This window comes from Ursus arctos, unplaced genomic scaffold (assembly GCF_023065955.2).
Source record: "Ursus arctos isolate Adak ecotype North America unplaced genomic scaffold, UrsArc2.0 scaffold_20, whole genome shotgun sequence".
Classification (NCBI taxonomy): domain Eukaryota; kingdom Metazoa; phylum Chordata; class Mammalia; order Carnivora; family Ursidae; genus Ursus; species Ursus arctos.
Window position 1 is genome coordinate 50,262,295 of NW_026622875.1, and position 12,439 is coordinate 50,274,733.

General features: G+C 47.9%; 1 protein-coding gene across 1 annotated transcript in view; it reads left to right on the forward strand.

Moving 5' to 3' along the window:
• The window catches only part of SCN5A (sodium voltage-gated channel alpha subunit 5), a 92,760-nt gene that overhangs the window by 64,200 nt on the left and 16,121 nt on the right, over window positions 1-12,439 (forward strand). Inside the window, exons 18-21 of the mRNA XM_057316022.1 lie at window positions 236-391; window positions 3,191-3,311; window positions 4,214-4,368; window positions 11,802-11,975. Coding sequence (XP_057172005.1) covers window positions 236-391; window positions 3,191-3,311; window positions 4,214-4,368; window positions 11,802-11,975 — 606 coding nt within the window. The remainder of the gene's footprint in view (window positions 1-235; window positions 392-3,190; window positions 3,312-4,213; window positions 4,369-11,801; window positions 11,976-12,439) is intronic.

Genomic DNA, 12,439 nt, shown 5'->3' on the forward strand with positions numbered 1-12,439 from the left:
CCCAGCCGCTCGCTTCCAGGGAGTGGGAGGAGGGGGAGATTTAAGCTAGGCTGACCAGGAGCCCTTTGCCTGGATCTATCAGGGGGCTCCCAGCGGCCCACTCCAGGCCCTCGAGGGAGAGATCTTCGGTGACATGAGGCCCCATGAAGAGGGCAGGAAGCAGTGCTCCAGTTGCATAGGTGGGGCCCTGGAAACACTCCGGCTGAGGAGCTTACGGGCTGGGGGGTCTCTTCAGCAGGAATCCCAGCCTGTTTCCGGCAGCCCAGAGGCCCTCCCAGAGCCCAGGGCCTGGAGCCAGGTGTCAGAGACTGCCTCCTCCGAGGCCAGTGTGGCTCAGGCAGACTGGCGGCAGCGGCGGAAAGTGGAGCCCCCAGCCCCAGGGTGCAGTGAGGTAACACACACCTTTGTCCCCAAAGCCAGTGGGGCGCTGCCACTTGGACTGAAGCCAGGCCATGAGAGGTCCTGGCACACGCCTGCATTTGCTGGTGGCAGCCATAGCCACGGTCACAGGCAGTGTGGGAGACTCATCAGCAGAGGGGAGCATGGGCGGCCCTGTCCTGACAGGGGAGGGGTGTCATGGGGCCCAGAGCTTCTGGGAAATTCTGGAAGCAGCCAGCGCAGGCCCCTGATGCAGGACTAACCCTACCCCTCTGTGTGTTCACTCCTCACTCAGTTCCCGTGCTTTGGTCCTCTTCGGCAAATGTTTGTCCTGTGAATTACCCCATCCTGGGGGACTTTGGGGGGGCCCTGAGAACAAGTTCTTGATGCGTTGGCCACCAGCTGCTTCTCTCCCGGACTAAGGCAGAGGCTGAAAACGGGAGGCCTACTGGAGAGTTTTGTTCTGGCCACAGAAGGGTTTTAATTTGAATTCACTACCAGCATTTAAAACCTGGTAGCTTTTATGTAAAAAACAAAACAAAACAAAAAAATCTGCATTTCTGAAATGCAGAAAAAAGTGGGTAAAAATGAAAAAAAAAAATTGGAAGCAGAACCACCCCGCCGGAGACGAGTGATGACCGCCTCCTTGACACTGGCTGGAGCTCTCTGGGTTGCCTCAGACCCCACTTGCCTAACTTCACTCCACTACCTGCAAGCATTCCACCCCCGACAGCATTTGAGTCCACAGCCCCTGAGCTAAAGGACTGCGGCGCTGCTGACTGCACCCCCCCACCCCGCACACCCACCTCCGCTCACGCCAGCATGGTGGAAGGTAGAGGGCAGGTGTTCCGAGACAGTGCCACCTGACCCTGGCCCTCGGTCCAGCAGTTGTGACTTGCTCCAACGGAACATTGTACCTTTTGCCTTGTCCCTTTTTCATGGGATGGGCTCATGGGAGGCTTTTCGATCATGGTCAGCTTTGGAGCACAGGCACCTGCTGGAATCTTCATCCTGACGGTGCAGGTCACACTTCTCCCCTGGAGGGTCTGACGCACAGAGGCATGTGGGAACAGGAAGATGCAGGAGGGGCACAAAGTCACGGAGAGGGGAGGCTCTCCTACTGGAATGATGACACTTCTTCCTCTCCTCCAATCAGTTCATGGTGGGACCCATCAAAGGGAGAGAGAGGTGGGCTGGGTTTTCCTGGAGAAGGACCCCTCATCTCGCTGGGATCCTGAGAACTCACCTCCCACCCAATGCCCCGGGTGCTTTATGCAACTTCAGTGTCTGAAAAGCCAAGTAGCATGGAGACCTCCTCTGGCTTGTGCCTTTCCCTGCTCAGCTGCCCAGTGAAGCTGGGGGCAGAAGGATGAAGCCCTCTCAAAGCCACGGGGACCCCAGAAGGGCCAAGGCTCCACCCTGTACCCAGGAGCCCTCTCGACTTTCCCACCAGTGTCCAGCCCTTCCCCATCACAAACACCAAAACTAAAGAGAACTTTGAGAAAGCAGTGGAGTGAGTCACGGAAGGAAGCGGAAAGAAGATAGCTTCAGGAGCAGAGGCAGGCCGGGACTCAAACCAGCTCATCTTCAAGTGGAGCCTGAGGCTGAGTGGCCTGGGCGGGCCCGCTCAGCAGGCAGCATAGACGGGATCTGAGGCCCTCGAAGGTTTCCCTTCCTTCTCAGAATCCCCTGGCCCTGCCATGCCTGTCTGTAGAGTGGGATCCTAGCAGTAGAGACTGAGCAAAGGATTTCCTGTGCAAAGGATTTCCTGAGGGAGTGCCCTCAGAGAAGCTGACAGGGGAGAGCGAGAAGCAGGAGAGGCCAACAAAGAAGCTTCGAAAGGCCGGGTCCTGGATTCAGGCCTCAGCCTCGTCCAGTGGGGAGCCCTGGAGCATGGGCTGTATGTGGATTGCCCCCCGCCCCCCGCCCAGGCGAGGGGCTGGCCTATGTCTTCCCACATCAGTGCAACACTGGGTGTCGGCCACCCCCGGCTTGGGGTGTAACCCCCAGACCATTACCAGGCCTGGCCGCCCCTGGCTACAGACAGGGTTCTGGAGAAGGGGCCAGCTCAGGAGCCAGCGTTCACAGTGCTGTGGGGCCGAACAGTGGGAACTGGGCGAGCACCGACAGTGACCACTACCACTACTGCACCCCCTGACGCCAGCACCCACACGTACCCCACACAGATACTCAACACCGCATGCACACGCCTCTCTGTAATCAGATTATGCAAGGGGTGGGGGGGTGGCATAACCCTGCATGGCCAGGCAGGGAAGTCTCTAGTACCTTGTTGCTTTGACTCCAAACCCTGCCCATCACACTAGCACTCATGAATTGGGTGAGAAGCGTCGGCTGGGTGGCTGGCCTCTGCTCTGCACATCTGACCTCACACCTGTATGTGCCTGTGGTCCTGGTTCTGACTCTGTTCTCGGTGTGGCATGCCTGTCTCCCCTGCGTATGCCAAGATGCCACCATGTGTCCTTGTCCAAGTGTGTGTCTGTGTTGCGCCCATGTCTGTCTGTTCCCAGCTGGACACATTCCCCATTCCCAATGCTTTCCCTTTCCTCCTGCCCCTGACACTAGACTCCAGCAGACCAGAGCCGCAGACTCAGGAGCCCCTGAGGTCCAGCCTCAGTTCAACCCGGGGCAGGTTCCCACCCACCCACCCTGGGCTCGGATTTCCAGGTCATGCAGTGGAAAGTAGTCTGGGCACCTCCCCTCAGGGAGCCCCTGGCTGCCCCAGACTTGGGGCTTGAGGCTGGAGGCTTCTACATGGTTCTCACCCAGCCCACCCCACTCGCCCTGCCCACAGACTCACGAGGACAGCTACTCGGAGGGGAGCACAGCAGACATGACCAACACTGCTGACCTCCTGGAGCAGATCCCTGACCTGGGTGAGGATGTCAAGGATCCAGAGGACTGCTTCACGGAAGGTACTGCCCCGAGCGGCCCTTTGTCTGAGCCTCCGCCCCACCCAGAGCGGCAGGAGAATGAGCAGCTACTTGGGGCCCAGGGCCGCATTGCACCCCACCCTGACCCCGATGCTTGTCCTCCCTCCCCAGGCCTCATGACCCTGGGGGCCCCTCCTTCTACCCAGGACCTGATGACACCCTGCCCATGGAGTGCTGGGCTGGGCAGTGGTGGGTCCACCTCACAGAAGACCCGGGACTCTGCGTTGGTAGGGCCGTAGCACAAGTGTATGTCCCTAGCAGCAGGGACCCCATCCTCTTCCTCCGTGCCCCTGGCACGGTGCCTGGCCTATCGTAGGCCTTCTGTAAATACTCACGGTGTGACATGTGCCCATGGTGGCCATCGGCATCTGTCGCTTTTATGAATTGGTGGTGAATATTCGGAAGGCAGCTGAGGATAAAATGAGAATTTGCCCTCCACGTGGCATTGCGTTTGGGGCTATCAGTGAGGGCTTTGCCCTTCCCAAGGCTCAAAACTGCAAAGATGGAGAAGACCCAGGGACAGAGTACCCCAGATTTTCTGGAATATTCCCCCAGGGGGAGAGTTTCCTAGATGAGCAGAGGGGAAACTGGAGCCCAGCCCAGCCACAGCCTTCCCCCTGCTCAGATCTGCCAGGCCCTTTACTCGCTCATCGGATGCCTAGTCCATCCGGCCTTTCCATGGAGTTCCTGCTGAGCGTGGGCCTCTGAGGACAGCACCATGGTGCTCCCTGCTGACCCATCACACCTGCCCACCGTATCACCCTGTTCATTACTCCCAATCATAACCTCTTTCTCTCGGTCACCGCTTCCACCATCCAACCTTTTGCCATCAGATGTGGGCATTCGCAGGCCCCGGACTGGGCCTGACCCCTCCCCCCTCACAGGCTGTGTCCGGCGCTGTCCTTGCTGCACTGTGGACACCACGCAGGGCCCAGGGAAGGTCTGGTGGCGACTGCGCAAGACCTGCTACCGCATCGTGGAGCACAGCTGGTTTGAGACGTTCATCATCTTCATGATCCTGCTCAGCAGTGGAGCGCTGGTACCCTCCTGGGGATGCGGGGTTGGGCAGAGAGGGAGGGAGGAGGTGGGAGGGCAGGGAAGGGAAGTCTCCAGCTGAGAGCCAGGCCAGAAACTGGGGCAGAGCCTCTGCTGCAGATGTGCTTCCCCGGCCCCCAGAACGGGAGTCAGCTCACGAACTCACAGCACCACAGCGTGTACAGAAGTCAGAGCAAGAAGGGCTCACAGAGGTCATCTGTCCAGACCCCGGTGTCCCAGCAAAGGGGAATGATTTGCCCCATTGCACAGTGTAGACGCGGCATAGGTCACAGGTCACCAGCTCTGGTGGCACGCTCACCTGCAACCTCTCCGTTAGGCCACGTCAGTTAACAATGCTGCCTGCGATTCCGCTGGTAGCTCCACTTATTCCGGGTGTTCCCAGGCTAGAGGCCGTGCTATGTAGTTCACACATTGTCACATTCGACCCCAACAACAACCCTTTGTAGAAACATTATGTAACCTGCCTAAGGTCCCACCACTCAAAAGCAAGAGATGTGGCATTTGAACCCGGGCAGTCAGATTCCAGAGTCCTTTGTCTTGACCTTCCATTTGTTCAACAGGTGTCTTCTAAGCTCTCCTTGTATCTAGTCCTGTGAGCCATGGGGAGAAACAGGAGGAGGACACCCCAGCCCTGGCCTCAGTGGCTCAGCGTCTAGTTGGGGAAACCAGATTCAGTAGGTTTGAGATAGTCAGAAATCAGCTCAAGAGAGAACATTGAGTAAGAGTGGAGTAAGTGACTGGGAGGTCAGGGGAACTGGAGCAATCAGGAAGACTCCCTGGAGACAGCAGGTGAAGCTGGGCTGTGGAGGACAAGGAGGTTTGCTGAGACCAGGAGGAGCAGGGAGGCCCTCCAGGAATGTCCCATGTGGCTCCCAAGCACCGTCTTCTGATCTCTCGGAGTCCTTTTAGGAGGAGATGGGACAGCCCTGGAGAGGGTTCTAGAAGATGCTGGTGAACAGGGAGATAGGCGGTCAAGAAGGCAGAGGAGATAATTATTTTCCTGACCTGGGGGAGCAAGCCCTTGATATCTTTGGGGAGGTGAGAATGTCATGTTTGAGCAACTAGCAGGGAATGCTTTGAACTCCAGAGCAAATGAGAAGGGCACTTTGACCCAAGGCTATGTGCCTCCACTCCGTGCTGCCTCCTGGGGTCAGGCCATAGGGAGGCACTCTGGCTGTCACCCCTAAATCTCTGGGCCTCCCATCCCATTCCATACTGCCCTCGCCTGTTCCAGAGTGGGCCTGGAGCCATGACTTACAGGCCGCATGCTGTTTTACCACTGGCAGCTAGAGCCAGATCTCTGTAGGCTTCAGAGAAGGATGATTTGACAATATGTTAACGAGTTTTGTTTTTAAACAGCCACAAACAAGGGCAGCCAGAGCCATGTAGTCTGGGCTGTGGAGGAAAAACTCCGCCTGGCATAAGTGAGGAGGAGTTTTGGCAAGCAAATGGTGACTCTAATCAGGGTAGACAGCCAAGCACGGCTTACAAAAAAAAACCACGTCGATGATATATTGAGAAAAAGAAGTCTGAGTGTGTTATTTAAAGTTATAAACTTGTTTAACAGAAAGCAAACTATAGATCCCTTCCAAATTGTTGAAGAGAATTTTCTTTTAAAGAAAACAGAACTCTAACAGCAGAAGATAGGAGGAAAAGGAAGGAACAAGGAAACATTAAACCAGGAAACAGAAAATAATGTGGCAGAAGCAAAAGCAAACATGTTTTAATAATAATGGTAACTGGATAAAATTCATCTTTTAAAAGGAAAGGACTCTGAATGGATTAAACAAAACAAAACAACAAAACAGGGGCGCCTGGGTAGCGCAGTCGTTAAAGTGTCTGCCTTCGGCTCAGGGCGTGATCCCGGCGTTCCGGGATCAAGTCCCACATCAGGCTGCTCCGCTGGGAGCCTGCTTCTTCCTCTCCCACTCCCCCTGCTTGTGTTCCCTCTCTCACTGGCTGTCTCTTTGTCACATAAATAAATAAAATCTTAAAAAAAAAACAAAAACAAAACAAAAAACACCTCACCTATGCCCTCAAATGACAAACCAAAACAGTCACTCAGAAACATTAAAAGTAAAATAATAAGATATATCAGGCAAATGTAATTGCAACAAAAAAGAGTGTTTTTGTTTGTTAATATTAAACAAGGTTGAATTCAGTGTAAGAAATGTGAGAAAACAAAGTGGGTCCAAGCTATAATAAAAATAAAGCTTTTGGAGCGCCTGGGTAGCTCAGTGGATTCAATGTCTGCCTTCAGCTCAGGTCATGATCCCAGGGTCCTGCAATCAAGCCCCACATCTGGCTCTCTGCTCAGCAGCGAGTCTACTTCTCCCTCTCACTTTCCCTCTGTGCTCACACTCTCTCTCTCAAATAAATAAATTTTAAAATAAAACTATTATGAATATATTTTTGCTTAGGATTGCATAGCACTTATATTAAATGAAAACTATCAGGGAAAAAAAAAACAAGAAAAAAACGGCAATGATGCAATACTACAGGGAGATTTTACCACACTTCTATTAGTTCCTGACAAAGCACATAGAAAGAACAAGACTATGAGAGACCTAAAATATATATATAGTTAACAAATTTGATCTAGCCTATTAATAATAATTAATAATTTCTAGACTAGAAAACAATAACATTTAAACAGCACCCTGTTGTAAGCATTTTACAAAGATTAATTCATTTGATTCTCACAATAACCCTAAGAGATAAATACTGTTATTAAGCCTATTTTACAGATAAAGAAACTGCTAGATATAGCAAAAATAGAAAGATTAAAAACCAACAACAAAAAATGTCTTTGCAAGTGTGAAAGTCATTCTTAAACTGGAACAAACAGAAAATAGTTTGGTGGTAGGTTCATGGGTGCTCATTATATTAATAAGTAAGCAAATAAATAAAATACAAAGGCTACTCGAGGACCAAAGATGACAACGTGTTGTAAGTTAAAGATTATGATTCAACCAATTCTGTCCACTTGAGATCTAGAAAAACAAAAGAAAATTAGAGGTAGAGAAAAAAAAACTGGCTGGGGGGATAAAAAAAAAACTAGAAAATAATAATATTGAGAATACTGCTTATAGGATGCAGCCAAAGCTGTAATAAGAGGAAAACAGACAGGGGCGTCTAGGTGGCTTAGTCAGTTAAGCATCCCACTCTTGATCTCAGCTCAAGTCTTGATCTCAGGGTTGGGAAGTCAAGTCCCATGTTGGGTTCCAAACTGGACATGGAGCCTACTTAAAAAAAAAAAAAAAAAAAAAAAAAAGGAAAATTCATCGACTTAAACACTTTTATTATTAAATAGAAATAATGTAAATTAATTAGTTATTATCTAACTCAAGAAATTACAAATGTAGCAACACAATATTCTTAAGGACAACAAGAAAATAATTAACAAAATTAAAAAAAAGATTAATGAATTAAAAATAATAAAACTTCAATGAAATTCCAAAGCTGATTTTTGAAAAATTGAAACAATAAAATAGACAAACCAGTAGCTAATCTGATCTCTCACATCTCCAAGGATGGGTTCTTTTGCATTCCCAAGAAAGAAAATAATTCTAATCCTGTTTAAAATGTTCTAGTGTATGAAGAAAGATGGAAAGTCTACACATCCTTTTTATGCAAGCTAAATAATGCTGATTTTTAAAACCTCAAGTATACCAACAGGAAAACCAAGATTAGTTTTCATACTCCATACTTATGAAGTGTTGCAAAAATCCTGAAATGCATGCAAATAAGAACCAGCAACATGTTTTAAAAACTAAATAAGTCATATTCAGGCATATTATTCTAAAATGGCAGAATGGTGCCATACTAGGAAATCTATGTATATGAATAGGACAGAGATGAAAAAACATAACAGTTACCTCAATGAATGCCTGATTTTTAAAACTCTGATAAGAATAGATATAAAATATATTTCCTTAATTTAGTGAAAAATTTATTCTCAAATTAACTTCTAGTATCATCATTAGCAGTAAAGCACTAGAAATATTTTCATGAAAGGAGTAAGAAAAGGATGATTTAACTACTTTTTAGCTGTTGTTCCATTATTGAATAATAATCTTGAAATACTAGCCAATGCAATTAATCAAGAAAAGTAAACATATAAAATAAAAATTGGAAAAGAAAAGAAGTTAATACAGTCAAGTATAAAATCAGTTAAAATAGTAGAAATAAATAGAACTGTAGCATTACTTATAGATAATGATTGCTAGAAAAATTTTAAAACCTATTAAAAATATTATGTGGCCAGTTATAAAATAAATACCCACAGAATTGTTCCTGTGGTTGTTTTATACTAACAGAAGCCATTTAGTCATAAGTAACATTTCTAGAATAGTCCTTATTTGCCAGACATTGTAAGCACAAAATAACTGGGAATAAATATGACATGAGATGTGTAAGAGGTACATGAAGAAAACTCTAAAACTTTGCTAAACACTGTAAAAGAAGACAGACAAATAAATATACTAAAAATATACTCTGGTCTCAGGTAGGAAGACTCCATATTAGATCCAATGCAGTTAATAAATTCAGTGCAATAGCAATAAATCTGCAACATTTTTAAAGGGAATTTGACAAAACATTGCTAAATTTTATTTTGAAAATTACTAAAAATGGCCAGGAAAATTCATCTGATACTAATTCAGGAATAGAGAGCAGTAAAAGTACACAGAGAGGTCCAATAGACTTAAGCAAATATAGAAATATAGTTTAGATGATAAAGTTGACTTCTAATCTATGGATTTGAAGTGGATTCTTTAATAAAGTATTGTAATGGTGACAAGCTACTCTGGAAAAAAATATTAAAATGGATATTTGCTCTTTAACAAAATATATTGGATTTTTAAAATTGTAATATAAAATAATGAATCCAGAAAGTTCAAAAGAAAAAAAGAAGAAGAGAAGCGTCATTTTTCCCCCAGCCTTAGACTAGGTAACGGCTTTCTTAACATGACACTGAATGTTTTACTAGGTGAAAATGATAATAAGTGATATAATTATATTAAATGATATAATAATAAGTGAAAATAAAGAGTGGAACTTCAGTATGGTAAACAAAAGTAAAACAAGATTTTTTATAGGTTGAATTTATTTATTTTGTTTTCTTTTTCAAGTTTTTATTTAAATTCCCGTTAGTTAACATATAGTGTAATATTTCAGGAGTAGAGTTTAGTGATTTATCACTTACATACAACATCCAGTGCTCGTCCCAAGTGCCCTCCTTCATACCCATCACCCGTTTAGCCCATCCCCTCCCCACCTCCCTCCATCAACCCTCAGTTAGTTCTCTATAGTTAAGAGTCTGTTTCCTGGTTTGCCTCTCTTCTTTTCCCCTATGTTCATCTGTTTTGTTTCTTAAATTCCACAAATGAGTAAAATCATACAGTATTTGTCTTTCTCTGACCAACTTATTTCACTTACCGTAATACACTCTAGCTCCACCCACGTCCTTGCAAATGGCAAGATTTCATTTTTGATGGCTGAGTAATACTCCATTGCATGCTTACCACATCCTCTTTATCCAGTCATCAGTCGATGGAAAAAGTAAACAAGATTTAAAGGCGCACAACTAGGATGAAGTGTATAAAATGAAGAGTTAACGTCTCTGAATAAACCAGGTAATCGAGTAAAAAAAAAAAAGACAAAGAAGATACACAGGCAGTTCTCAAGAGGAACACTGCAAATATCGAAGGAAATTATGTCAGCATTACTAGTAATAAAATAAAATGTAACAAAATACAACTTTCACTCCTTTGGCTGGGAAAAGTGACAAAGGAGAGACCCCACCACAGTCAGGGGAGTGGTGAGGAAAAAGCCAACTTCGTGCACTGTGGAGGGACTGTCTGTTGGTGTCCCCTGCCGGAAATCTTGTTCCCAGTACGTACCAAAGTACACCTTTGACCTGGCACCCCGATTCTAGAAATTCATCCTGAACAGATAATCAGACACATTGTGCACTGCGGTGTTGTTTCTACTAGTGATAAATTGGAAACAACTGCAATGTTCATTAATAGGCTTTCATTAATTTTGGCTAAATACACAAGAGTATATGCAAATAATAAAATATTGTGCAGCCTTTTAAAAGACTGCTAGATACTGCATGTGTTCACATTATAAAAGAGATAAACACTCAAAAGATTGCTTAGTGGAAAAGAAATTTAAAAGCAAAATATGCAGTCTTAGGAAATCGTGTACTCACACACACACACACATAGTGTCAAAAAGAATCTTCACCTACATGTTAGCAGTGGTTACAATGTCATGAAATCGAAGGTGCATTCTGTTCTTTTTTATAATTTCTGCAATATTTAATTTTTTGTGGGAAGCATACATTTTTATATCAGGAAAAGAAACCCTACTTTTTGTCTTGAACAACTCCCAGAGTCCATTTTAGGACCTGAATTATCCTGCCGTGCTGTCTACACTGACTGGATTAGCCACACGTATGCCTGGACAGTGCACATCGGGGCTGACGGCACTGGCCACCCGGGCCCCTGTGGCTTGCGCGGGCCCCACAGGCTGCCAGGGAGGCCCATGGTGACAGGCAGAGGCGACTCCCCCAGGCCCCCGGTGACGTGTTCAGTTGCCTAGCCGGGGAGCCTCCAAGCACACTGTGGGCGGGGAGAGGCGGCTTGAGAGGCCCAGGTACAGATCAGGACAGGAGGTGCAAGAGGGCACCTGGGACCAGGCAGAGTTCCTCCGTTGGCTCAGGAATTCAGCTTGAGGCAGAAACGAAGAGGTGGAGGAAGACCCCTTCCAGCATCTTAGAACCTCTTGCCTCCTGGATTCTGAGGGTTGCAGGAGCTTTGCGTTTTCAAACTTCTTACTGACCAACTGCCTTCACTAGCGTTTACTGGAGGTTTTGCTTTAGATCGACGCTCCCTGGTTTTTGTGTGTTTCCAGAAACACATTGTAAAGGGGGACTTTTAGTGATTGCTATCATTGGACACCAGTTTTGTTTCTTATGAAAAGTAGGTAATGCATCAGGCAAATAGAGTAAAAGCACAGTGGAGTGAGAACAACAAAAAGAGGGCTGGCGGGGCTTCCGGCAGAAGGCCCTGGCTGCGTCTGCGCGCACTCCCCGTGTTAACACGGCGGACCAGCAAGTTTTAGAAAGCTCTTAAAGATTCACTAGCTCGAAACGGAGCCTCACTCTTCGGGGTGAAGCGTTCTCTCTGCACACTGTGTTCGTTGTCCACGTACTGCGTGAGATCATTTCATGAGCCAGGAGAGCGTGCTGTTCTAGTGCAGGGTGACCTCAGAGGGGCCCCTCCACCACAGGCCTCACCTCTGCGCCCGCCCTCCTGGGCAGCGCCTCCTGTCAGAGATGAAGTCTTGCGAGGGGTGGATGGGCCATGGTCGGGACGTCGTGTCCCCCTTGTCCGGCCTGATCCGTAGGCCTTCGAGGACATCTACCTGGAGGAGCGGAAGACCATCAAGGTTCTGCTCGAGTATGCCGACAAGATGTTCACCTATGTCTTTGTGCTGGAGATGCTGCTCAAGTGGGTGGCCTACGGCTTTAAGAAGTACTTCACCAACGCCTGGTGCTGGCTGGACTTCCTCATCGTGGATGTGAGTGTGGCCCAGAAGGGAGGAGGGGCGGGGAGATCCGTTGCCAGGGCAGGAAGGAGCCGAAGCAGAGGGACGGAAGGACAGAACGACAGGGCGGGTGGGAGTCAGCAGGCTGAGGGGACGGCACTCAGCTGGGCCGCAGGGCAGGCAGAGGGGAAGGAGGCCGCAGTCTCGGGTCACGGGAGAGCCCCAGGCCCTGCCCGTAAGGTTCCCAGTCTGGGAGGGAATAGGAGCTTGGGTCTGGCCATCAGAACCCCAATTTTGGGAGACAGAGGAGACTTCTGGGGAGACTAGGCTCACTACAGGGCAGACTGAGGAGCAGTCCAGGCTCGTGCCCCCACTCACACCACCCGACGGGATGGCCAGAAGTCAGGGAGTGGACTAGCCTGCATCACGCACTCACCACACTGGTCGTGACGTGTCTGTCAGGCCCACTAGACAGGCGGCCGGTTAAGAGCCTCTGG